Raw genomic sequence first — 27,679 nt, forward strand, 5'->3', positions numbered from 1 at the left:
TACAGTTGGTCATGCTCAGATTTATTCAGCTTAATCAGACATCAGATGTACATACACTACATCATATAAAACTTTTCTAAACCTACTTTGAATATTAGTCATATAACAACATAATAAAGCCTGCCCTCTGCATAGCTTATGCATGTCATAACGTCGGACTTCATTTGGGGCACTACAATGATGTGCATCCCTCCTTAATTTTTTATTTACGCCACCTCTAGCAACACATCTGACTACAACAAAGCAACAGAGGGTCACTGAAGTACAATTATCACCTCCACTAGCGAGGATGCTCAGTTGGTACAGGATGCTGCTTGCAACACCAGGGTTGTGGGTTCGATTCCCACGGGGGAGCAGTACAAAAAAAGTATGAAAATGTATGCACTCACTACTGTAAGTCGCTCTGGATAAGAGAGTGTCTTCTAAATGACTAAAATTTTAAACAAAAAATAAATATCTACAAGGAATGAAACACCAAGTGGACACTGGTCCCCTAGGTGTTTACTTGGACAGTGAAGCTAAAACTTTTCATTTGGCTCTATACTCCAGCATTTTGGATTTGACATGAAATGTTTTATATGAGCCTACAAGACAGAATGTCACCTGTTATTTGAGGGTGAATAAGGATGAGTGAGAAAGTTAGATGCACAAAGATCATGCCCCCAAAACATGCTAACCGTTCACCATTATCAATAACAGTGGGGTATGATATTTATGCCTCCAACTTTCTCACTCATCATTATTCACGATTCATTCATGATTATCTGTAATCATGGAAGCATCCACATTAAAATGTAGACGTGTTCCGAAACATATCCTATTCTTATTTACAATAAAAAAGTGACTCCAAAATGACACAATGCCATTCATTTCTATTGGGCACAGAAAATTCTGAAACAACCAAAACAAACAGCAAATGCATCCAACAAATTAGCAGAGTCACAAGCTTGATGTAGTCATTGTGTGCTAGGAATATGGGACCAAATACTCAACTTGACTAAATTTAATACACTAATTGAATTTGTCCAAATACTTTCAAAATGGAGGTGCTAGATACATAAAATGCTTTCATTTCTAAATGGTTAAACAGATATGTATGAAAACACCCTAAAATAAAAGGTGACATTATGTATTGTCGGATCATTTGATCTCAAAACATTTGATCTCCAATCCAAAATGCTGGAGTATACAGCCAAATTAAAAGTTTTAGCTTCCCTGCCCAAATAAATATGTAGGAGAGTAGTTGTTACGTGCCACTGAAACAGATACACTTACAATCAAAGTCACACATGAAAACATTGGGTGAGCTCATTTTGCATGGCCCGGTCCCCCGGCTGTTGGCCGCGTGGGAGGAGTTAGTGCTCAACTTGCAATCTAGGAGCCCGACGGCAAAAGTCAAATGCCCTTGCTATTATACTGATGGTTTGTCTGGACTGATGGTTTCTACGATTGTGGCTAGATGGAGTACAGCTCTATCTAGTTGTCGCGTCGAGGACAACAGTTGTTGACAGCCGTTGCATTTTAGCTAAGCCTAACCCTTTTCCTAACCTTAACTTCATTCTCTTAAGCTGCTACGTTAATTCTCCTAACCTGCTAGTTACAGAAACTTCTCTCCGTAGATTAACTCCATCTAGCCCACCATTTCCCAATGGGGTTCGCGAGAGAAAGTCTGAAATTGTGCATATTTCATAGAAGCCACTAGTTGCAGTTGTAATAAACATAGCGGTTTCTGTTTTCTTCCTACAAATGTGGCTCCATCTTTAAGCTACCAAATTATATTTAACCCATCACTGAAAGATAAGACTCTCAGGAACACGTGTCTTCTGTTTCCCTCTACAATGCCCACAAGCCACGCAGGACTCATTAGAACAGAGTGCAAAAGACTAGGCGCTAACTAAATCAGACTGGGGGGAAAAGAACATCATCAATGATTATGTTATTTTCTACACAGAATATCATTCTAAAAATTATTGCCTGATGATCTTCTAAACTTTCCAATACCTTTCTGATGCATTTCATTCACTTCAAACCATACTTCTTTCAGATTGAAATACTGTCAAAAGTGCTGTCAGACTAATTTGTAATAGACGGTCATAGACACAATTAAAAAAGTAAACGTTGGCCGTTTATTACATCACCTTTTTTTTTTTTACATGGCAGGGTCTCAAAAAGAATCTAAAAGGGGGTCGCGGGCCAAAAAAGTTTGGGAACTCCTGATCTATCCACAACCGTAGAAACTATTAGTCCCGACAAACCATCAGTATCACCACACCCTGCTCAAAATTGACGACTTGGCCCGCTATGAGAGGTGGAGTCAAAAACGAAACAACGAAGTGCACATGGTGGATACTAACTAACTTCTAATCATTATGACTGTAAGCCTGTAATGGCATGTTATATTATTATTATTATTATCATTGGTCAACAAACATTTCAACAACTATTTGCATCAGAGACAAATAGAATAATGTGATGGTGCCATCTGAGAAATGATTATTGCTTTTTTGATCTGTCAGACAATTGTTCTGTTGTGTTTTAGTTAGTGATGACATTCGCCGCCACAGCACTTGATTAAAAACTCCTCCCTTGCTGCTTATGTAGTTTGTTGTCCCCCGGCTGTGTAAAATGAGCTCCCCCGAATGTAACTTGCCCAATACTGGCACGTGATCTTAACTAGAGGCAGGAGATTGGGGAAATGCACAGTGTGCACAGAATTTCTATGATAAAAGACGCACACAGCCCCGAGAGGGGCTATAAGAAAGGCATTAGTTGTTTAAAAGAGAAAGAGCTTTGTGGCTACTTGAGGAAGGGACATGTTCTCTCCATCAGACGATCCCAGAATATCAATGGCCCCTTCCTCCTTTTTCAGCTCCTTTCATCCGCTGGTGACGGGGTCTGGGTCCATTAAGGCTGAAGGATGAAGGATGAAAGGACCAGTACTGTATGAATCGTGGTGTGCCTCAGGGATTAATACTGGGTCCTTTTTCCTGCGTCCTTCCTCGCAGGTGTGATACGGTCTCTTGTCCCAGACGGCCACTCAGATTTCTTTGAACCTGCCAACACAAGGTTAGATTAGCCTATTTCAGAATGGACCGAATGCAAACCTATTCCGGTCATTAACATAGGCACCAGATCATTGGATCTGATTAATTCAATGTAATTTCATATTTGAGGACTGGCGGTGAAGGAACCACCACAGAATCTTCAACTGAGTATACCCTCCAAAAGAATTTGCAAGTCAATATGGCCCCTAGCCTATTCACAATTTTGCTGGAGAGAGGCTAATGCTATCGAGTTAGTTTGGGAGGTGGAATAAATGGGGGGCAGCATAGAGCCATGAGGTGCACAATTGTTGTTGGGGATGGAGTCTTGCTTTATTTGAAAGCAGCATTATTTCACAGGATATGAGGGTTAGTTTGGGACTTGAAATAAAAGGGACAGCGTGAGAGTGGCCGGCGCCATGCACAGTTGTGGATAATGGGGTGGATACAGCTTCCTTTTACCTTCGACACCGTTTTGTAGCACAAAGAGACGGACACCTTGGCCTGTAGTGTAACTGCATTATGACAAAACCAGACATGTTACCAGGTGCATTGTGGGTAATGTAGTCCTACTATAGTTTCCAAAAAAGGCCCAGTGCAGTCAAAAACTAGATTTTTCTGTGTTTTATTTATAATTTCCACACTATGAGGATGGAATAATACTGTCAAATTGTGAAAATGATAAAGCCCTTTTAGTGAAAGAGTTGTTCGAAAACACAGTCTCAAATTTCAGCCTGTTTTGGTGGGACCAATAAGAAAGCGTTCAAAACTCCATTAGCTAGTTCAGTGTCCCCTCCCCACTCCCAGACAGCCCTAGCAAAATTAGTGCTTGAGAAATTGCTCTTTGCTAAGAAGCGGTGTCTTTTTGACCATTTTAATTGAAAACAATCAAAGTCAGGTACTTAAATTGTTACCCAGAAATGATTTGATATTGTGATAAAACAGCCACATTGTAACAATGGCTCTTAAGCACAGTTGCCCAGCGTTAATATAGATCTGCATTAACATGGAAAGGTACTTGTAATCAAGAATCCGTTACTTGATGTTGTGCAAGAATAAAGAAGAGACGATTCTGCATAACATTTGATGTGAGTAAGACCTTTAAACAGCTTAACATTCACAAGGCTGCTGGGCCAGACGAATTACCAGGACGCATACTCAGAGCATGCGCTGACCAGATGGCAAGTGTCTTCAGTGACATTTTCAACCTCTCCCTGACACAGTCCGTAATACCTACCTGTTTCTAGCAGACCACCATTATCCCTGTGCCCAAGAACGCCATAGGTAACCTGTCTAAATGACTACTCACATCTGTAGCCATGAAATGCTTTGAAAGGCTGGTTATGGCTCACATCAACAACATCATCCCAGACACCGCCCCCAACAGATCCACAGATTATCTCTAATGCACTCCACACTGCCCTTTCACACCTGGACAAGAGGAACACCTATGTGAGAATGCTGTTCACTGACTAAAGCTCAGCGTTCAACACCATAGTGCCCTCCAAGCTCATCACTAAGCTAAGGACCCTGGTACTGAACACCTCCCTCTGCGACTGGATCCTGGACATCCTGAAGGGCCGCCCCCAGGTGGTGAGGGTAGGCAACAACATCACCGCCACGCTGACCCTCAACACGGGGGCCCCTCAGGGGTACGTGCTTAGTCACCTCCTGTACTTCCTGTTCACCCACAACTCCAACACCATCATTCAGTTTGCCGACAACATTATGGTGGTAGGCCTGATCACCGATGCCAATGAGACAGCCTGTAGGGAGGAGGTCAGAGACCTGGCAGTGTGGTACCAGGACAACAACCTTTCCCTCAACATCAGCAAGACAAAGGAGCTGATCGTGGACTACAGGAAACGGAGGGCCGAGCACGCCCCCCATGCACATTGACGGGCTGTAGTGGAGCGGGTCGACAGCTTCAAGTTCTTCTGTGTCCACATTACTAAGGCTCTATCATGGTCAACACACTCCAACACAGTCGTGAAAAGGGTACAACAACACCTCTTCCCCTCAGGAGGCTGAAAAGATTTGGCATGGCCCTCAGATCCTCAAAAAGTTATACAGCTGCACCATTGAGAGCATCTTGACTGGCTGCATAACCGCTTGGTATGGCAACTGCTTGGCATCCAACGGCAAGGCGCTACAGAGGGCAGTGTGTACGGCCCAGTACATCACTGGGGCCGAGCTCCCTGCCATCCAGGACCTCTATAGCAGGCGGTGTCAGAGGAAGGCCCTAAACATTTTCAAAGGAAGGCCCTAAACCCAAATTATTGACTGTTCTCTCTGCACGGCAAGCGTAGTATGGAACCAACAGGACCCTTTTACCCCCAAGCCATAAGACTGCTAAATAGTTAGTTAAATAGTTAACGAAATAGCTACCCGGACTATCTGCATTGACCCTTTTTGCACAAACTTTTTTTTTACCCATCACATACACTGCTGCTACTGTTTATTATCTGTTACTTTATTCCAAGTTATATGTACATACTCAACTCAATTACTTCGTACCCCTGCACATTGACTCTGTACTGGTACCCCATGTATATAGCCAAGTTATCGTTACTCATTGTGTATTTATTATTACGTGTTTTTACTTTTCTATTATTTCTCTCTACATTGTTGGGAAGGGCACGTAAGTAAGCATTTGACTAATATATTAAAAAACATATGTAGATCATTTGATTTTATTTGATCCAGTGTCTAATAACCCCAACTCAAGACAATCATGTCTTAAATCCTATGGGAACCTGGTGGAAATATACAACTCTCAAGACGCAATCAAGGTCCCAGATTAATCGTAATTGACAACTTCTGATCTCTAAAAATAGCCTGAGGTGCAACTGCAAATTTTCACTTAAAGCTGGCCAATTAATCAGCAGCCTGGAGGCCACTTTGGAGTAGAATAATGAGCACCCTTAACCTCTAGGGAAAGGCTAATGTATAAAGCCCTGTGGAGTAGCTCTATTTTATATTTTATTTTTATTTAACCAGGTAAGCCAGTTGTGAACAAGTTCTCATTTACAACTGCGACCTGGCCAAGATAAAGCAAAGCAGTGCGATAAAAACAACAACACAGAGTTACATATGGGGTAAACAAAACAAAAAGTCAAAAATACAACAGAAAATATATATACAGTGTGTGTGAATGTAGTAAATTATGGAGGTAAGGCAATAAATAGGCCATACTGCAAAATAGTTACAATTTCGTATTAACACTGGAATGATAGATGTGCAAAAGATGATGTGCAAATAGAGATACTGGGGTGCAAATTAGCTAAATAAATAACAATATGGGGATGAGGTAGTTGGGTGGGCTAATTTCAGAATGGCTATGTACAGGTGCAGTGATCGGTAAGCTGCTCTGACAACTGCTGCTTAAAGTTAGTGAGGTAGATAAGAGTCTCCAGCTTCAGAGATTTTTGCAGTTTGTTCCAGGAATGGCGGCCAAAGGTGTTGGCTTTGGGGATGACCAGTGAGATATACCTGCTGGAGCGCAGACTACGGGTGGGTGTTGCTATGGTGACCAGTGAGCTAAGATAAGGCGGGGATTTGCCTAGCAGTGATTTATAGATGACCTGGAGCCAGTGGGTTTGGTGACGAATATGTAGTGAGGGCCAGGCAACAAGAGTGTACAGGTCAAAATGGTGAGTAGTATATGGGGCTTTGGTGACAAAACGGATGGCACTGTGATAGACTACATCCAGCTTTCTGAGTAGAGTGTTGGAGGCTATTTTGTAAATGACATCGCCGAAGTCAAGGATCAGTAGGATAGTCAGTTTTACGAGGGCATGTTTGGCAGCATGAGTGAAGGAGGCTTTGTTTGCGAACTAGATCTAACTTTTGATTGGAGATGCTTAATGTGAGTCTGGAAGGAGAGTTTACAGTCTAACCAGACACCTACAGTGGGGAGAACAAGTATTTGATACACTGCCGATTTTGCAGGTTTTCCTACTTACAAAGCATGTAGAGGTCTGTAATTTTTATCATAGGTACACTTCAACTGTGAGAGACAGAATCTAAAACAAAAATCCAGAAAGTCACATTGTATGATTTTTAAGTAATTAATTTGCATTTTATTGCATGACATAAGTATTTGATACATCAGAAAAGCAGAACTTAATATTTGGTACAGAAACCTTTGTTTGCAATTACAGAGATCATACGTTTCCTGTAGGTCTTGACCAGGTTTGCACACACTGCAGCAGGGATTTTGGCCCACTCCTCCATACAGACCTTCTCCAGATCCTTCAGGTTTCGGGGCTGTCGCTGGGCAATACGGACTTTCAGCTCCCTCCAAAGATTTTCTATTGGGTTCAGGTCTGGAGACTGGCTAGGCCACTCCAGGACCTTGAGATGCTTCTTACGGAGCCACTCCTTAGTTGCCCTGGCTGTGTGTTTCGGGTCGTTGTCATGCTGGAAGACCCAGCCACGACCCATCTTCAATGCTCTTACTGAGGGAAGGAGGTTGTTGGCCAAGATCTCGCGATACATGGCCCCATCCATCCTCCCCTCAATACGGTGCAGTCGTCCTGTCCCCTTTTCAGAAAAGCATCCCCAAAGAGTGATGTTTCCACCTCCATGCTTCACGGTTGGGATGGTGTTCTTGGGGTTGTACTCATCCTTCTTCTTCCTCCAAACACGGCGAGTGGAGTTTAGACCAAAAAGCTCTATTTTTGTCTCATCAGACCACATGACCTTCTCCCATGGTCATTGGCAAACTTCAGACGGGCCTGGATATGCGCTGGCTTGAGCAGGGGGACCTTGCGTGCGCTGCAGGATTTTAATCCATGACGGCGTAGTGTGTTACTAATGGTTTTCTTTGAGACTGTGGTCCCAGCTCTCTTCAGGTCATTGACCAGGTCCTGCCATGTAGTTCTGGGCTGATTCCTCACCTTCCTCATGATCATTGATGCCCCATGAGGTGAGATCTTGCATGGAGCCCCAGACCGAGGGTGATTGACCGTCATCTTGAACTTCTTCCATTTTCTAATAATTGCGCCAACAGTTGTTGCCTTCTCACCAAGCTGCTTGCCTATTGTCCTGTAGCCCATCCCAGCCTTGTGCAGGTCTACAATTTTATCCCTGATGTCCTTACACAGCTCTCTGGTCTTGGCCATTGTGGAGAGGTTGGAGTCTGTTTGATTGAGTGTGTGGAGAGGTGTCTTTTATACAGGTAACGAGTTCAAACAGGTGCAGTTAATACAGGTAATGAGTGGAGAACAGGAGGGCTTCTTAAAGAAAAACAAACAGGTCTGTGAGAGCCAGAATTCTTACTGGTTGGTAGGTGATCAAATACTTATGTCATGCAATAAAATGCAAATTAATTACTTAAAAATCATAAAATGTGATTTTCTGGAATTTTGTTTTAGATTCCGTCTCTCACAGTTGAAGTGTACCTATGATAAAAATTACAGACCTCTACATGCTTTGTAAGTAGGAAAACCTGCAAAATCGGCAGTGTATCAAATACTTGTTCTCCCCACTGTATGTATTTGTAGTCCACATACTCTAGGTCAGACCCGCCGAGAGTAGTGATTCTAGTCGGGTGGGCGGGTGCAAGCAGTGTTCGGTTGAAGAGCATGCATTTAGTTTTACTAGTGTTTAAGAGCAGTTGGAGGCTACGGAAGGAGTGTTGTATGGCGTTGAAGCTCATTTGGAGGTTTGTTAACACAGTGTCCAATGAAGGGCCAGATGTATACAAAATGGTGTCGTCCGCATAGAGGTGGATCCGAGCGTCACCAGTAGCAAGAGCGACATCATTGATATACACAGAGAATAGAGTCGGCCCGAGAATTGAACCCTGTGGCACCACCATAGCGACTGCCAGAGGTCCAGACAACAGGCCCTCCGATTTGACACATTGAACTCTATTTGTGGCTTTGACCTGTATTTAAAGGAATAGTCATTTTAGTCCACACTCAAGTTCAATTGCATTTTGCCCCTTTTAAGTGAAGTAGCCAGTATTTGTTCACTCCTTGGATAAAACAGGTATGATTTTATGACTAACATTAATTTGGGTTTCCTGAATGGTTATATGATTCCCAGTGGTGTAGTTGTGAGCGGCTCACCCTCTTTGTCTGGGGCTGTGTCCACACCAGCCCCTCACCTCCTTATACACCAGCCTGGACAGCAGCTGGAAAACAGGGAGACAGCACACTCAACATAGCTTACTAAAATAGATCTGTTTTTAAACATACAGTGCATTCAGAAAGTATTCAGACTCCTTGCCTTTTTCCACATTTTGCTACGTTACAGCCTTACTCTAAAATGGATTAAATTGCAAATGTATAAAAAATATAAAACCGAAATACCTTATTTACATAAGTATTCAGACCCTTTGCCATGAGACTCAAAATTGAACTCAGGCGCATCCTGTTTATATTGATCATCCTTGAAATGTTTTTACAACTTGATTGGAGTCCACTTGTGGTAAATTAAATTGATTGGACATGATTTGGAAAGGCACACACCTGTCTATATAAGGTCCCACAGTTAACAGTGCATGTCAGAGCAAAAACCAAGCCATGAGGTCGAAGGAAATGTCCATAGAGCTCAGAGACTGTGTCAATCTGGGGAAGTACCAAAAAATGTCGGCAGCATTGAAGGTCCCCAAGAACACAGTGGCCTCCATCAATCTTACATAGAAGAAGTTTAGAACCACCAAGACTCTTCCTAGAGCTGGCCGCCCGGCCTTGGTCAGGGAGGTGACCAAGAACCCAAGGACTCTCAGACCATGACAAACAGGATTCTCTGGTCTGATGAAACCAACATTGAACTCTTTGGCCTGAATGTCAAGCATCACGTCTGGAGGAAACCTGGCACCATCCCTACGGTGAAGCATGGTGGTGGCAACATCATGCTGTGAGGATGTTTTTCAGCGGCAGGGACTGGGAGACTAGTTAGAATCGAGGGAAAGATGAACGGACCAAAGTACAGAGAGATCCTTGATGAAAACCTGCTCCAGGGAGCTCAGGGCCTCAGACTTGGGTGAAGGTTCACCTTCCAACAGGACAACGACCTTAAGCACACAGCCAAGACAATGCAGGAGTGGTTTCGGGACAAATATCTGAATGTCCATAAGTGGCCCAGCCAGAGCCCGGACTTGAACCCGATCAAACATCTCTGGAGAGACCTGAAAATAGCTGTGCAGCGACGCTCCCCATCCAACCTGACAGAGCTTGACAGGATCTGCAGAGAACAATGAGAGAAACTCCCCAAATACAGGTGTGCCAAGCTTGTAGCGTCATACCCAAGAAGACTCAAGGCTGTAATCGCTGCCAAAGATGCTTCAACAAAGTACTGAGTAAAGGGTCTGAATACTTATGTAAATGTGATATTTCCGGGGGTTTTTTTCAAAAATGTATAACAACCTGTTTTTGCTTTGTCATTATCGGGTATTGTGTGTACATTGATGAGGGGAAAAAACTATTTAATAAATTTTAAAATAAGGCTGTAAAATAACAAAATGTGGAAAAAGTCAAGCGGTCTGAATACTTTCCGAAAAATATATATTTTTCTATATATTTATAAACACAATTTAAAAACAGCCCCAGACCATTATTCCTCCACCGAAATTTACAGTTGGCACTATGCATTTGGGCAGGTAGCGTTCTCCTGGCATCTGCCAAACCCAGATTCGTCCGTCGGACTGCCAGATGGTGAAGCGTGATTCATCACTCCAGAGAATGCGTTTCCACTGTTCCAGAGCCCAATGGTAGCGAGCTTTACACCACTCCAACCGACGCTTGGCATTACACATGGTGATCTTAGGCTTGTGTGCGGCTGCTCGGCCATGGAAACCCATTTCATGAAGCTCCCGATGAACAGTTCTACGTTACTTCCAGAGGCAGTTTGGAATTCAGTAGAAGTGTTGCAACAGAGGACAGACGATTTTTACGCGCTATGCGCTTCAGCACTCGGCGGTCCCGTTCTGTGAGCTTGTGTGGTCTATCACTTCGCGGCTAAGCCGTTGTTGCTCCTAGACATTTCCACTTCACAATAACAGCACTTACAGTTGACCTGGACAGCTCTTGCAGGGCAGAAATTTGACGAAATGACTTGTTGGAAAGGTGGCATCCCATGACAGTACACCTTTTTATTGCAATCCTGGACAAGCACACCTGATTCAACTTGTCAACAAAACCTCAAATGAGTTGAATGAGGTGTGTTTGTCAAGGGCTACAACGAAACTGTGTACTGTTGGGGGTACTCAAACAAGGGTCGGGAAACACTGTCATATGGTATTAAGAGTATCATTCATTTTGTCCACAATCCACAGGTGTAGCACCCTCTTTGTACATGTGGCTAAAATATTGCAGTGATTTATAAAACATGTTAATAAAAACATAAAGACTAAAAACTAACCAAACAGGCGAGGATATCGGCAGTGATCAGCATGAAGAAGACATTGTTCCATCCCGTCGGAGAGATCAGCCCTGCTAACAGAGGACCTAGGGCGGCACCTAGAGGACAGTCAGAGAATAAGAGAAACACTTGCGCAGGGGAACCCAAGCACCTGAAACCAGGACTGGATATACAATTTGATTTGGGACAACAATAATAAAAATTCTGCCTTTAGAACACTACATGATTTACAATGGAAAATAGTTTTGTATGAGCCATGGACCTTGTACATAAACTGTATACAATTAGTCATTGTCACATAACACTGCAATAACTGAGCATTGAAGTTAATCTCAAAACATAGGTGACCTAAAATAAAAACCTTCCTTCATGCATTGACACAGGCGCACACAAATGCATCATAGCATTTTAGTAATTTAGCAGACGCTCTTATCCAGAGCGACTTACAGTTAGTGAGTGCATACATTTTTATTTGTTATACTGGAATCGAACCCACAACCCTGGCGTTGCAAATGCCATGCTCTACTGAGCTACATCCCTGCCGGCCATTCCCTACCCTGGACGACACTGGGCCAATTGTGCGCTGCCCCATGGGTCTCCCAGTCGCGGCCGGCTACGACAGAGCCTGGATTCGAACCAGGATCTCTAGTGGCACAGCTAGCACTGCGATGCAGTGCCTTAGACCACTGCGCCACTCGGGAGGACAATTACAAGCATCAAATAAAAAGAAAAAAGATCAAGAGTACCAATCCCCCGTGTGTCCCAGAAATTCCCCACATACCTATTGACCCCGTGCCGTCAATAATGGCAGTGACCGTTGACAAGGCTCTAGAGTTTCCTTTCAGGCTCTCATGCGTCCCCTATGAAAGGAAAAACCCTCATTATGAATCAACATTCAGTCCGTGACTGCATAAAAGACTTGGGCTCTTTCCAAATGTGTCTCTCCTCGATTCCTTGCATCCTCTCTCCTCACCTCCTCTCCTCAAAACACATGGAAGGTGAAGGTCTGACGGGAGGGACCTTGGATCTTCTTCTCCAATACGGTTTGAGAAAGAGGCGAGGGAGATAGAATGCGAGGAATCGAGGAAAGACGCATTAGACACAGTCTTGGACTAACAGGGGACCTGGGGAATTTGGGGTGAGGGGGCAATGCCGAGCTTATCTCCTCTGTGTGACTTTGGGAGAGCTGAGGACCTCATGTGAGAGTGGCATGCAGCAGTGCAGTCTGGGATGGATGAGCTTACCAGGTCAGCAGACACGGCGGTGGTGATGAGGGCGTAGGGGCCGTTCACCAGGGCTCCGCACACCAACAGCATCCCTACAGGGCAGAGGAACACAGCAACATGGGGATCAGGCATGTACAGGACGCTAGCTAGCAGATCAAGGCTATTTTTAAAGAAGCTTTTCATAGTGATATGTGGTTGTTATGTTGGTTGCCTACTTTAGTTGAATGTACCGAATGCAAGTCGCCCTAGATAAGAGTGTCTGCCAAATGACTAAGCGTAAATGTGAAATCCACAGGCTATAAACACACAACCGACACACAGTAAAGTACAATGTACAATGTGTTAAATTGGAGCATTTATGTTGTTTTCAGTAAGAGGGGTTGAGACCAAAATGGCTCTATGGCTTCAAAGTCAAATTTCATACAAAATAACTTAACTCTTACCGATTGTGGTTGCTAGGCTATGCTGTCCAATGTGGTTGTACAGGAACAACTAGGAAAGCAACAAAAACAAACATTTAGACTGGATCGTGGGTAAAATGTGGCACTCTTGAAGGATTTACTAATGATTTACTAACCCACATGCAGACCCAAAAGGAAAACATTGAGCTATGCTGAAAAACGGATTGACACACTACTGTCAAGGAGCTCACGACCTAACACAAAATGTTTCTTAGGCTTGGGCAGCGGGTGAAGTTCACTGCCAATTCCAGAGAGCTCCAAGCGCAGCCAAATTCCTTTTTCTGCGTCCATCATGCAGTCATATTTACATTGCATATATGTGATTAAGTGATCAAAACTTTGACAGAGAGAATTGCCCCTTTTCATAAGTGAATATAAAAGTGTCTTGTCCACATTTGTAATTCAGGCCTTTCCTTTCTTGATCTACAGTATATTTTGCCCAGCACCGGTTTTCTAAAGTTTGAAATGTGCAGATTACCCTTGAATGCCACATTTAGAATTTAAGGAGTCCTAAGTGTACTATAATAAAGTGACACTAAAAATGGCCATGGTGTTACACATGGTTTAAAGCCAGTGATGTCTTGTGTGAATGCACACTCACCATAGGGGCAGCCAGGATTAACATGACACAGCAAGTAGAGGCTCTGCCCCCAGTTTGGTCCGACACCAGTCCAGCCACGATGCCCCCTGCAGACAGACAACACACACTTAACACATACCCTTAACACATAGGGGAAGACAGCAGTCCTACATAATCTGAAAAAAATTAATCCATGGCATTTAGGGAACTACATTGAAGATCAATAATATGGGAAGTGCGCAGACACCATACAGTAGGAGCCATTAATTGACCAATTCTAATGAACTCTTCTGGCAGACTACTAGAGCAGTTACTTGTTATGACTATGGTCTGTATTGTGTTACAAAATGGGATTAAAATGGATTTCATTGTAAAAAATGTTTACAAAATTAAATAACTAAAATATAGTCATTGCATAAGTATTTAGCTCCCTGAGTCAATACATGTTAGAAACACCTTCGGCAGCGATTACAGCTGTGCGTCTTCTTGGGTAAGTCTCTAAGAGCTTTACACACCTGGATTGTGCAATATTAGCCCATTATTCTTTTCATAATTCTTCAAGCTCTGTCAAGATGTTGGGGATCATGTCTAGACAGCCATTTTTAAGTCTTGCCATAGATTTTCAAGCAGATTTAAGTCAAAACTGTAACTAGGCCACTCAGGAACATTCACGGTCTTCTTGGTAAGCAACTCAAGGGTATATTTGGCCTTGTGTTGCAGGTTATTGTCCTGCTGAAAGGTGAATTCCTCTCCCAATGTCTGGTGGAAAGCAGACTGAAGCTGGTTTTCCTCTAGGATTTTGCCTGTGCTTAGCTCCATCCCGTTTCTTTTAATCCTGAAAAACTCCCCAGTATTTGCCGAAGTCAAGCGTACCTATACCATGATGCAGCCAGCACCATGCTTGAAAATAAGGAGGCAGTTACTCAGTGATGTGTTGTGTTGGATTTGCCCCAAACATAAGGCTTTGCATTTAGGCTAAAAAGTGTATTGCTTTGCCGTGTTTTTTTGCAGTATTACTTTAGTGCCTTGTTGCATATTTTAGAATATTTTGTATTCGTTATATTTGTATTCTTCTTCTCACTCTGTCATTTAGGTCATTATTGTGGAGTCACTACAATGTTGATCCATCCTCAGTTCTCTCATCACAGCTATTGAACTGTAGCTCTTTTAAAATCACCAATGGCCTCATGGTAACATCCCTGAGCAGTTTCATTCCTGTCCTGCAGCTCAGTTTATTTCTATTTTCTATTTATTTAACCAGGTAAGCCAGTTGAGAACAAGTTCTCATTTACAACTGCGACCTGGCCAAGATAAAGCAAAGCATTGCGATACAAACAACAACAACACAGAGTTACACATGGGATAAAACAAAACATACAGTCAATAACACAATAGAAAATCTATATACAGTGTGTGCAAATGTAGTAAGTTATGGAGGTAAGGCAATAAATAGGCCATAGTGCAAAATAATTACAATTTAGTATTAACACTGGAGTGACAGATGTGGAGAAGAAGATGTGCAAATAGAGATACTGGGGTGCAAATGAGCAAAATAAATAACAATATGGGGATGAGGTAGTTGGGTGGGCTAATTTCATATGGGCTGTGTACAGGTGCAGTGATCGGTAAGCTGCTCTGACAACTGATGCTTAAAGTTAGTGAGGGAGATAAGTGTCTCCAGCTTCAGAGATTTTTGCAGTTCGTTCCAGTCATTAGCAGCAGAGAACTGGAAGGAATGGCGGCCAAAGGAGGTGTTGGCTTTGGGGATGACCAGTGAGATAGAGTCGTATGAAAAAGTTTGGGTACCCCTGACAATTTACAGGATTTCCATTTATAAATAATTGGGTGTTTGGATCAGCAATTTCATTTTGATCTATCTATGAATAACTGATGGAAACAGTAATATTTCAGTAGTGAAATTAGGTTTATTGGATTAACAGAAAATGTGCAATATGCATCAAAACGAAATTAGACAGGTGCATCAATTTGGGCACCCCGACAGAAAAATCACATCAATATTTAGTAGAGCCTCCATTTGCTAAAATAACAGCCTCTAGACGCTTCCTATAGCCTCTGATGAGTGTCTGGATTCTGGATGAAGGTATTTTGGACCATTCCTCCTTACAAAACATCTCCACTTCAGTTAGGTTTGATGGTTGCCGAGCATGGACAGCCCGCTTCAAATCATCCCACAGATTCTCAATGATATTCAGGTCTGGGGACTGGGATGGCCATTCCAGAACATTGTACTTGTTCCTTTGCATAAATGCCTGGGTAGATTTTGAGCAGTGTTTTGGGTCGTTGTCTTGTTGAAATATCCAGCCTCGGCGTAATTTCAACTTTGTGACTGATTCTTCAACATTATTCCAAAGAATCTGCTTATATTGAGTGGAATCCATGCGACCCTCAACTTTTAACAAGATTCCCAGTACCGGCACTGCCCACACAGCCCCACAGAATGATGGAACCCCCACCAAATTTTACTGTGGGTAGCAAGTGTTTTTCTTGGAACGCTGTGTTCTTTTGTCGCCATGCATAACGCCCCTTGTTATGACCAAATAACTCAATCTTTGTTTCATCAGTCCACAGCACCTTATTCCTAAATGAAGCTGGCTTGTCCAAATGTGCGTTTGCATACCTCAAGCGACTCCGTTTGTGGTATGTGTGCAGAGAAGGCTTCTTCTGCATCACTCTCCCGTACAGCTTCTCCTTGTGCAAAGTGCGCTGAATTGTTGAACGATGCACAGTGACACCATTTGCAGCAAGATGATGTTGTAGGTCTTTGGAGGTGGTCTGAGGGCTGTTTTTGACCATTCTCACCATCCTTCGCCTTTGCCTCTCCGATATTTTACTTTGCCTGCCACTTCTGGCCATAACAAGAACTGTGCCTGTGGTCTTCCTTTTCCTCACTATGTTCCTCACAGTGGACTCTGACAGCTTACATCTCTGCGATAGCTTTTTGTAGCCTTCCCCTAAACCATAATGTTGAACAATCTTTGTTTTCAGGTCATTTGAGAGTTGTTTTGAGGCCCCTATGTTGCCACTCTTCAGAGGAGAGTCAAAGAGAACAACAACTTGCAATTCGCCACCTTAAATACCTATTCTCATGATTGGATGCACTTGTCTATGAAGTTCAAGGCTTAATGAGCTCACCAAACCAATTGTGTGTTCCATTAATCAGTGCTAAGTAGTTACAGGTATTCAAATCAACAGAATGACAAGGGTGCCCAAATGTTTGCATAGCCTATTTTTCACATCTGATTTAATTTCATACAACTTAATATTGCTACACTAAAAATCTTTGTCTGGACAATACCCCAGTACTCAGCTTTTATTAGAAAATGAATGGCATGCCACTGTGATCATTTTCTGTGACGACAGAGTAAATTATTATGCAGCCTCAGAGGGGTGCACAAACTTTTTCATATGACTGTATACCTGCTGGAGCGCATACTACGGGTGGGTGTTGCTATGGTGACCAATGAGCTAAGATAAGGCGGGGATTTGCCTAGCAGTGATTTATAGATGACCTGGAGCCAGTGGGTTTGTCAACGAATATGTAGTGAGGGCCAGCCAACGAGAGCGTACAGGTCACAGTGGTGGGTAGTATATGGGGCTTTGGTGACAAAATGGATTGCACTGTGATATACAACATCCAATTTGCTGAGTAGAGTGTTGGAGGCTATTTCGTAAATGACATAGCCGAAGTCAAGGATTGGTAGGATAGTCAGTTTTACGAGGGCATGTTTGGCAGCATGAGTGAAGGAGGCTTTGTTGCGAAATAGGAAGCCGATTCTAGATTTAACTTTGGATTGGAGATGCTTAATGTGAGTCTGGAAGGACAGTTTACGGTCTAACCAGACACCTAGGTACAGTGGGGAGAACAAGTATTTGATACAGTGGGGAAAAAAAGTATTTAGTCAGCCACCAATTGTGCAAGTTCTCCCACTTAAAAAGATGAGAGAGGCCTGTAATTTTCATCATAGGTACACGTCAACTATGACAGACAAATTGAGGGAAAAAAGTCCAGAAAATCACATTGTAGGATTTTTAATGAATTTATTTGCAAATTATGGTGGAAAATAAGTATTTGGTCACCTACAAACAAGCAAGATTTCTGGCTCTCACAGACCTGTAACTTCTTTAAGAGGCTCCTCTGTCCTCCTCTCGTTACCTGTATTAATGGCACCTGTTTGAACTTGTTATCAGTATAAAAGACACCTGTCCACAACCTCAAACAGTCACACTCCAAACTCCACTATGGCCAAGACCAAAGAGCTGTCAAAGGACACCAGAAACAAAATTGTAGACCTGCACCAGGCTGGGAAGACTGAATCTGCAATAGGTAAGCAGCTTGGTTTGAAGAAATCAACTGTGGGAGCAATTATTAGGAAATGGAAGACATACAAGACCACTGATAATCTCCCTCGATCTGGGGCTCCACGCAAAATCTCACCCCGTGGGGTCAAAATGATCACAAGAACGGTGAGCAAAAATCCCAGAACCACACGGGGGGACCTAGTGAATGACCTGCAGAGAGCTGGGACCAAAGTAACAAAGCCTACCATCAGTAACACACTACGCCGCCAGGGACTCAAATCCTGCAGTGCCAGACGTGTCCCCCTGCTTAAGCCAGTACATGTCCAGGCCCGTCTGAAGTTTGCTAGAGTGCATTTGGATGATCCAGAAGAGGATTGGGAGAATGTCATATGGTCAGATGAAACCAAAATAGAACATTTTGGTAAAAACTCAACTCGTTGTGTTTGGAGGACAAAGAATGCAGAGTTGCATCCAAAGAACACCATACCTACTGTGAAGCATGGGGGTGGAAACATCATGCTTTGGGGCTGTTTTTCTGCAAAGGGACCAGGACGACTGATCCGTGTAAAGGAAAGAATGAATGGGGCCATGTATCGTGAGATTTTGAGTGAAAACCTCCTTCCATCAGCAAGGGCATTGAAGATGAAACGTGGCTGGGTCTTTCAGCATGACAATGATCCCAAACACACCGCCCGGGCAACGAAGGAGTGGCTTCGTAAGAAGCATTTCAAGGTCCTGGAGTGGCCTAGCCAGTCTCCAGATCTCAACCCCATAGAAAATCTTTGGAGGGAGTTGAAAGTCCGTGTTGCCCAGCGACAGCCCCAAAACATCACTGCTCTAGAGGAGATCTGCATGGAGGAATGGGCCAAAATACCAGCAACAGTGTGTGAAAACCTTGTGAAGACTTACAGAAAACGTTTGACCTGTGTCATTGCCAACAAAGGGTATATAACAAAGTATTGAGAAACTTTTGTCATTGACCAAATACTTATTTTCCACCATAATTTGCAAATAAATTCATTAAAAATCCTACAATGTGATTTTCTGGAGTTTTTTTTCTCATTTTGTCTGTTATAGTTGACGTGTACCTATGATGAAAATTACAGGCCTCTCTCATCTTTTTAAGTGGGAGAACTTGCACAATTGGTGGCTGACTAAATACTTTTTTCCCCCACTGTACACTGCCGATTTTGCAGGTTTTCCTACTTACAAAGCATGTAGAGGTCTGTAATTTTTATCATAGGTACACTTCAACTGTGAGAGACGGAATCTAAAACAAAAATCCAGAAAATCACATTGTATGATTTTTAAGTAATTCATTTGCATTTTATTGCATGACATACGTATTTGATCACCTACCAACCAGTAAGAATTCCGGCTCTCACAGACCTGTTAGTTTTTCTTTAAGAAGCCCTCCTGTTCTCCACTCATTACCTGTATTAACTGCACCTGTTTGAACTTGTTACCTGTATAAAAGACACCTCTCCACACACTCAATCAAATAGACTCCAACCTCTCCACAATGGCCAAGACCAGAGAGCTGTGTAAGGACATCAGGGATAAAATTGTAGACCTGCACAAGGCTGGGATGGGCTACAGGACAATAGGCAAGCAGCTTGGTGAAAAGGCAACAACTGTTGGCGCAATTATCAGAAAATGGAAGAAGTTCAAGATGACGGTCAATCACCCTCGGTCTGGGGCTCCAAGCAAGATCTCACCTCGTGTGGCATCAATGATCATGAGGAAGGTGAGGGATCAGCCCAGAACTACACGGCAGGACCTGGTCAATGACCTGAAGAGAGCTGGGACCACAGTCTCAAAGAAAACCATTAGTAACACACTACGCCGTCATGGATTAAAATCCTGCAGCGCACGCAAGGTCCCCCTGCTCAAGCCAGCGCATGTCCAGGCCCGTCTGAAGTTTGCCAATGACCATCTGGATGATCCAGAGGAGGAATGGGAGAAGGTCATGTGGTCTGATGAGACAAAAATAGAGCTTTTTGGTCTAAACTCCACTCGCCGTGTTTGGAGGAAGAAGGATGAGTACAACCCCAAGAACACCTCCCAACCGTGAAGCATGGAGGTGGAAACATCATTCTTTGGGGATGCTTTTCTGCAAAGGGGACAGGACGACTGCACCGTATTGAGGGGAGGATGGATGGGGCCATGTATCGCGAGATCTTGGCCAACAACCTCCTTCCCTCAGTAAGACATTGAAGATGGGTCGTGGCTGGGTCTTCCAGCATGACAACGACCCGAAACACACAGCCAGGGCAACTAAGGAGTGGCTCCGTAAGAAGCATCTCAAGGTCCTGGAGTGGCCTAGCCAGTCTCCAGACCTGAACCCAATAGAAAATCTTTAGAGGGAGCTGAAAGTCCGTATTGCCAAGCGACAGCCCCCAAAACCTGAAGGATCTGGAGAAGGTCTGTATGGAGGAGTGGGCCAAAATCCCTGCTGCAGTGTGTGCAAACCTGGTCAAGACCTTCAGGAAACGTATGATCTCTGTAATTGGGGCAGAGGTGGTGGCCGGGGTAGGGGTAGCCAGGTGGAAAGCATTGCCAGCCGTAGCAAAATGCTTATTGAAATTCTCGATTATCGTAGATTTATCGGTGGTGACAGTGTTTCCTAGCCTCAGTGCAGTGGGCAGCTGGGAAGAGGTGCTAAAACTTTTTGGAGTTAGTGCTACAGGATGCACATTTCTGTTTGAAAAAGCTAGCCTTTGCTTTCCTAACTGATTGTGTATATTGGTTCCTGACTTCCCTGAAAAGTTGCATATCGCGGGGGCTGTTCGATGCTAATGCAGTACGCCACAGGATGTTTTTGTGCTGGTCAAGGGCAGTCAAGTCTGGGGTGAACCAGGGGCTATATCTGTTCTTAGTTAGAATGGGGCATGCTTATTTAAGATGGAGAGGAAAGCACTTTTAAAGAACAACCAGGCATCCTCTACTGACGGAATGAGGTCAATAACCATCCAGGATACCCGGGCCAGGTCAATTAGAAAGGCCTGCTTGCTTAAGTGTTTTAGGGAGCGTTTGACAGTGATGAGGGGTGGTCGTTTGACCGCGGACCCATTACGGACGCAGGCAATGAGGCAGTGATCGCTGAGATCCTGGTTGAAGACAGCAGAGCTGTATTTAGAGGGTAAGTTAGTCAGGATGATATCTATGAGGGTGCCCATGTTTACCAGGTTGTACCTGGTAGGTTCCTTGATAATTTGTGTGAGATTGAGGGCATCTAGTTTAGATTGTAGGACGGCCGGGGTGTTAAGCATATTCCAGTTTAGGTAACCAAGCAGTACGAACTCTGAGGATAGATGGGGGGCAATCAATTCACATATGGTGTCCAGGGCACAGCTGGGGGCTGAGGGGGGTCTGTAGCAAGCGGCAACAGTGATAGACTTATTTCTGGAGAGGTGGATTTTTAGAAGTAGAAGCTCAAACTGTTTGGGCACAGACCAGGCTAACTCCACCCCCTTTGGCAGTTCTATCTAGACGGAAAATGTTGTAGTTGGGGATGGACATTTCAGAGTTTTTGGTGGTCTTCCTAAGCCAGGATTCAGTTTAGAAGGACGACTGTATCTTTGATGTGTCTGGGTGGTTTAATAGATAATCCACAGCATAATTATTAACTTGACCATGCTTAAAGATATATTGAATGTCTGATTTGTTATTGTTGCCCATCTACCAATCACTGCCCTTCTTTATGAGGCTTTAGAAAAGCTCCCTGCTCTTTGTACAGAAACCACATATGTATATTACTTGGTGATTCATAATGAATACAGAAACCACTCGTTATTTCTACAATTTGTTATGACTACAGTGTAGACAAAACATCCAGGTCAATCAGAGAAGAGCTTCCTGGTTCCTCATATGATCTTACAGATTATTGGGCTATAGAGGTTAGATAATGCCATATAAAGTCAGCAACAAAACTGTTAAGGCTTACCAACAATTCCTCCTACATCAAATAGTGTTGACATGTCCCCAGCTTCCTTGGGGTCAAAATGGGCTGAGGAAATAAACATTGGGAATTTTAAGTGACACAGTACGCCAAATTAACTTACAGCGCATCTCACAATGCAAAGCAAATCATTATCAGCTTATTAACATTGTTAGCATTTGAACCCTCAGGTGAAACGACACGGGGCGGCAGATAGCTTAGTGGTTAAGAGCGTTGTGCCAGTAACCGAAAGGTCGCTGGTTCTAATCCCCGAGCCAACTAGGTGAAAAATCTGTCGATGTGCCCTTGACCAAGGCACTTAACCCTAATTGCTCCTGTAAGTCGCTCTGGATAAGAGCGTCTGCTAAATGAATAAAATGTAAATGTAAATGTAAACTGTAAACAAATAGGAGCTAAACTGAGCACGTACCAACATTAGCAATGTAGAGAGGAAGCCAGTAGAGGAAGGTGTAGCTAACCAGCTTAGCGAACAGCAGACAGAGGGAGAACTCCATCACGCCCTGTAAGATAACAACACACATATTACAGTCATAGCAACTGTCATAACAACAGTGTGGGTCTGGAGAGTAATTACCAACAATGAGTCACAACACACAGAGGTGAAACAGGAATTCAAGGCTTGACATAAAATACAACCCATTATTAAGTTGATTGCCTGTGTCTGTTTTGCCAGAGGAATACTTGCGTAACATTTGATGAGATTCAGCGACTGAAACGGCTTGAAATGAAAGTAGATAGTGATCCCCACTCACAGGTATCCTGAGGGCCCCACAGAAGCTGATGGCCTTGGTGTGCTCCTCTGCCGGCTCAGAGGAGATAGAGTTGGACTGACCAGGACTGCTGAAGATCTCCTCATTACTGGATGAGTTCTTTAAGAGAGGCTCCTTCTCGTTGTCCTCCTGTCCATACACAGCAATTAGCATTGTTCTAACCAGGGCTGCAACTATTGACTGTTTTAAGGTTGAGTATATTCTGTCTAACATTTCTTCTATTACTCTATAATATCAAGTATTTCGAAGGAAAGGAAAATAATGTAATCACAAAATGGTGGTCATCACAAAAAAATGGTCAAAATCTGGGCGTGGCTGGTAGCCTAGAGGTTAGTGAAGCGGGCCATGCATCATATCTCAGGTGCCACCTACACCAACTGGCCTTGAGCAAGGCAGCCCTTCTCTATACTACTAAGGACACCAATTACTTTATGTGTTCTTTGGTTGTACTTACATGGTGCTGCGGAGGGCTGCAGCCGACATCTTCTGGTTCTGTGACAGAATAAATATTTTGCTCACAAATATTTTCATGTCAAAATACAGTCTTGGGACAAGCCAACTCTCATTTTACATTTTGCTAAACGTGAACAGTCTAGGTTTAAGATGAAATGCCTGCAGTGAAAACTCTGATAAATGCTGCCTGAGAATGCAACATGATCCTTTTTCAAACTAGCTTAATAAAAACGTATCATCCATAATAACTTTATAGTGGCAATGAACATTTCATTTTGACTATGATCTATCAAGCTTCAATAGGTTGTAATGGATTTCACAGTCAGCACTATGGACATGTTGAGGCGTGTTTTGAAGGAGGTCTGGGCATATCCATAAAGTGTCTCAAAGTAGGAACACTGATCTAGGATCAAGCCCCCTCTGTCCATTCATTATAATATAAAAGGCAAAACTGATTCTAGATCAGCAATCCTACTCTGAGACGCTTTATGAATACGGGCCAAGAGGTCAGAGGTCACACTCACTCTCCACCAGGAAGAAGAAGCAGAGAACGCCCGTGGAGGCGATGATGATGCCAGGCACGATGAAGGACATGCCCCAGGCCGAGGATACAAAGACGCCAGCGATGAGCGAGCCCAGGATGTTGCCTACCGAGGTGTGGGAGTTCCAGACACCCATGATGAACCCTCGTCTGGAGGGAGAGGGACAGACACACACAGATAGGATGGAAATGAGAGAGGTGGATTTACCTTGAGATACATTGTATAGCTTGACAGTGAACAGTGAGACAGTGAGCCTGCTTCCTAAATACTGAGGACAGCTTTTGGCATTCAAATGCTGAATTTGGAACTGGATGCCTGTAAATTGTTCCTATTTTGAATGTCCAAAAACTCATTACACTCAAACCTGTTCAACCAAAGGCGCCGATCAGAGAGTTTCGTATTCACTTTCACATCATGTGACTGACCTTGAGCAACAGTAAAAACCCTGCACTAGATGGAAAAGAGGGTACTGATACTGTGTAGTCAGCATTGCTGAACCGGTCTACAGTAAGGATATGTATCACTCACTTCCCCTTTCCGAACCAGTTCCCAACGCAGGCCACCACTGCAGGCCAGCCCGTCGTCTGCACCAGTCCATTCATTGCCTAGGGAAGTAAGAGAGGGAGATTTAGGATTTTAAATGCTTTTTATTTCAACATTAAATATGTCCCTACACACGACCCCATGAGAGAAAAAGAGAGGGAGATCGAGATACTTTTTGTATCCCCACGAGAAAGAGAGAAAAAGAGATAAAGAAAAAGAAAGAGATACAAAGACAGAGAAAAAGAGAGAAGGGGGTGGGCCGGTTACCCACATCATTACATTTTCACACAACCTTGATAAATGCACTGGCATGGAAACACACTCTCAGCCTCCCTCACATTATCACTGTCATATGATACTGAAACAGAGAGGGGCTACCTGGACTTGTGCAGTAAGAAACGCTCATTTTTTGTTTTCCGTTACATACACTTATGAACATGCCCCAGGTCGGGCCTGAATTCAAAGGTAACTCTGAAATACTTGCTACAAAAAGAATGCACAATATATGGGGCATTGAACAGTCAGCCTTGTGCAGGAAACATAATCAATATAACCTATTTTCTGGTATTGTCCATCGGTGCCGCGCTTTTGAAGTCAGGTCCAGGAATGGTTGTTACAGTGAGGGAAAAAAGTATTTGATCCCCTGCTGATTTTGTACGTTTGCCCACTGACAAATAAATGATCAGTCTATAATTTTAATGGTAGGTTTATTTGAACAGTGAGAGACAGAATAACAACAACAAAAATCCACAAATGTTAGAAATTGATTTGCATTTTAATGAGGGAAATAAGTATTTGACCCCCTCTCAATCAGAAAGACTTCTGGCTCCCAGGTGTCTTTTATACAGGTAACAAGCTGCGATTAGGAGTACACTCTTAAAGGGAGTGCTCCTAATCTCAGCTTGTTACCTGTATAAAAAGACACCTGTCCACAGAAGCAATCAATCAAATCAAATTTTATTGGTCACATGCGCCGAATACAACAGGTGCAGACATTACAGTGAAATGCTTACTTACAGCCCTTAACCAACAGTGCATTTATTTTTAACTAAAAAAGTAAAAATAAAACAACAACAAAAAAAGTGTTGAGAAAAAAAAGAGCAGGAATAAAAAAAAATAACAGTAGGGAGGCTATATATACAGGGGGGTACCGTTGCAGAGTCAATGTGCGGGGGCACCGGCTAGTCGAGGTAGTTGAGGTAATATGTACATGTGGGTAGAGTTAAAGTGACTATGCATAAATAATTAACAGAGTAGCAGCAGCGTAAAAAGGATGGGGTGGGGGGGCAGTGCAAATAGTCCGGGTAGCCATGATTAGCTGTTCAGGAGTCTTATGGCTTGGGGGTAGAAGCTGTTGAGAAGTCTTTTGGACCTAGACTTGGCACTCCGGTACCGCTTGCCGTGCGGTAGCAGAGAGAACAGTCTATGACTAGGGTGGCTGGAGTCTTTGACAATTTTGAGGGCCTTCCTCTGACACCGCTTGGTATAGAGGTCCTGGATGGCAGGAAGCTTGGCCCCAGTGATGTACTGGGCCGTACGCACTACCCTCTGTAGTGCCTTGCGGTCGGAGGCCAAGCAGTTGCCATACCAGGCGGTGATGCAACCAGTCAGGATGCTCTCGATGGTGCAGCTGTATAATTTTTTGAGGATCTGAGGACCCATGCCAAATCTTTTCAGTCTCCTGAGGGGGAATAGGCTTTGTCGTGCCCTCTTCACGACTGTCTTGGCGTGTTTGGACCATGATAGTTCGTTGGTGATGTGGACACCAAGGAACTTGAAGCTCTCAACCTGTTCCACTACAGCCCCGTCGATGAGAATGGGGGCGTGCTCAGTGCTCTTTTTTTTCCTGTAGTCCACAATCATCTCCTTTGTCTTGGTCACGTTGAGGGAGAGGTTGTTGTCCTGGCACCACACGGCCAGCTCTCTGACCTCCTCCCTATAGGCTGTCTCATCGTTGTCGGTGATCAGGCCTACCACTGTTGTGTCGTCGGCAAACTTAATGATGGTGTTGGAGTCGTGCCTGGCCATGCAGTCATGGGTGAACAGAGAGTACAGGAGGGGACTGAGCACGCACCCCTGAGGGGCCCCCGTGTTGAGGATCAGTGTGGCAGATGTGTTGTTACCTACCCTTACCACCTGGGGGCGGCCCGTCAGGAAGTCCAGGATCCAGTTGCAGAGGGAGGTGTTTAGTCCCAGGATCCTTAGCTTAGTGATGAGCTTAGAGGGCACTATGGTGTTGAATGCTGAGCTGTAGTCAATGAATAGCATTCTCACGTAGGTGTTCCTCTTGTCCAGGTGGGAAAGGGCAGTGTGGAGTGCAATAGAGATTGCATCATCTGTGGATCTGTTGGGGCGGTATGCAAATTGTTGTGGGTCTAGGGTTTCTGGGATAATGCTGTTGATGTGAGCCATGACCAACCTTTCAAAGCACTTCATGGCTACAGACGTCAGTGCTACGGGTCGGTAGTCATTTAGGCAGGTTATCTTAGAGTCCTTGGGCACGGGGACTATGGTGGTCTGCTTGAAACATGTTGGTATTACAGACTCAGTCAGGGACATGTTGAAAATGTCAGTGAAGACACTTGCCAGTTGGTCAGCACATGCTCGGAGTACATCAATCAGATTCCAAACTCTCCACCATGGCCAAGACCAAAGAGCTCTCCAAGGATGTCAGGGACAAGATTGTAGACCTACACAAGGCTGGAATGGGCTACAAGACCATCACCAAGCAGCTTGGTGAGAAGGTGACAACAGTTGGTGCGATTATTCGCAAATGGAAGAAACACAAAACAACTGTCAATCTCCCTCGGCCTTGGGCTCCATGCAAGATCTCACCTTGTGGAGTTGCAATGATCATGAGAACGGTGAGGATTCAGCCCAGAACTACACGGGAGGATCTTGTCAATGATCTCAAGGCAGCTGGGACCATAGTCACCAAGAAAACAATTGGTAACACACTACACCGTGAAGGACTGAAATCCTGCAGCGCCTGCAAGGTCCCCCTGCTCAAGAAAGCACATATACAGGCCCATCTGAAGTTTGCCAATGAACATCTGAATGATTCAGAGGAGAACTGGGTGAAAGTGTTGTGGTCAGATGAGACCAAAATCGAGCTCTTTGGCATCAACTCAACTCGCCATTTTTGGAGGAGGAGGAATGCTGCCTATGACCCCAAGAACACCATCCCCACCGTCAAACATGGAGGTGGAAACATTATGCTTTGGGGGTGTTTTTCTGCTAAGGGGACAGGACAACTTCACCGCATCAAAGGGACGATGGACGGGGCCATGTACCGTCAAATCTTGGTTGAGAACCTCCTTCCCTCAGCCAGGGCATTGAAAATGGGTCGTGGATGGGTATTCCAGCATGACAATGACCCAAAACACACGGCCAAGGCAACAAAGGAGTG

The 27,679-nt window shown here is 43.9% G+C and overlaps 1 protein-coding gene across 2 annotated transcripts in view; it reads right to left on the reverse strand.

Annotated features, from left to right (window-relative positions):
• Positions 1–27,679, reverse strand: part of LOC311142445 (glucose-6-phosphate exchanger SLC37A2-like) — a gene marked incomplete at its 3' end in the record, with an annotated part of 32,202 nt that continues 4,523 nt past the window's right edge. The window contains exons 6-18 of one of the 2 annotated variants that reach the window (XM_084178091.1): positions 24,256–24,332; positions 23,710–23,876; positions 23,187–23,224; positions 22,715–22,861; positions 22,372–22,462; positions 21,948–22,010; positions 13,703–13,788; positions 13,084–13,132; positions 12,659–12,732; positions 12,196–12,274; positions 11,415–11,512; positions 9,119–9,183; positions 1–3,053 (exon numbers count right to left, since the gene is read on the reverse strand). In XM_084178091.1, the coding sequence (XP_084034217.1) occupies positions 3,038–3,053; positions 9,119–9,183; positions 11,415–11,512; positions 12,196–12,274; positions 12,659–12,732; positions 13,084–13,132; positions 13,703–13,788; positions 21,948–22,010; positions 22,372–22,462; positions 22,715–22,861; positions 23,187–23,224; positions 23,710–23,876; positions 24,256–24,332 (1,050 nt within the window). Of the gene's footprint in view, positions 3,054–9,114; positions 9,184–11,414; positions 11,513–12,195; positions 12,275–12,658; positions 12,733–13,083; positions 13,133–13,702; positions 13,789–21,947; positions 22,011–22,371; positions 22,463–22,714; positions 22,862–23,186; positions 23,225–23,709; positions 23,877–24,255; positions 24,333–27,679 lie in introns of those variants that run through there. The other variant, XM_084178092.1, reaches the window with a different exon arrangement.

This window comes from Coregonus lavaretus (assembly GCF_964263955.1).
Source record: "Coregonus lavaretus genome assembly, chromosome: 15".
NCBI classification, from domain to species: Eukaryota; Metazoa; Chordata; class Actinopteri; order Salmoniformes; family Salmonidae; genus Coregonus; species Coregonus lavaretus.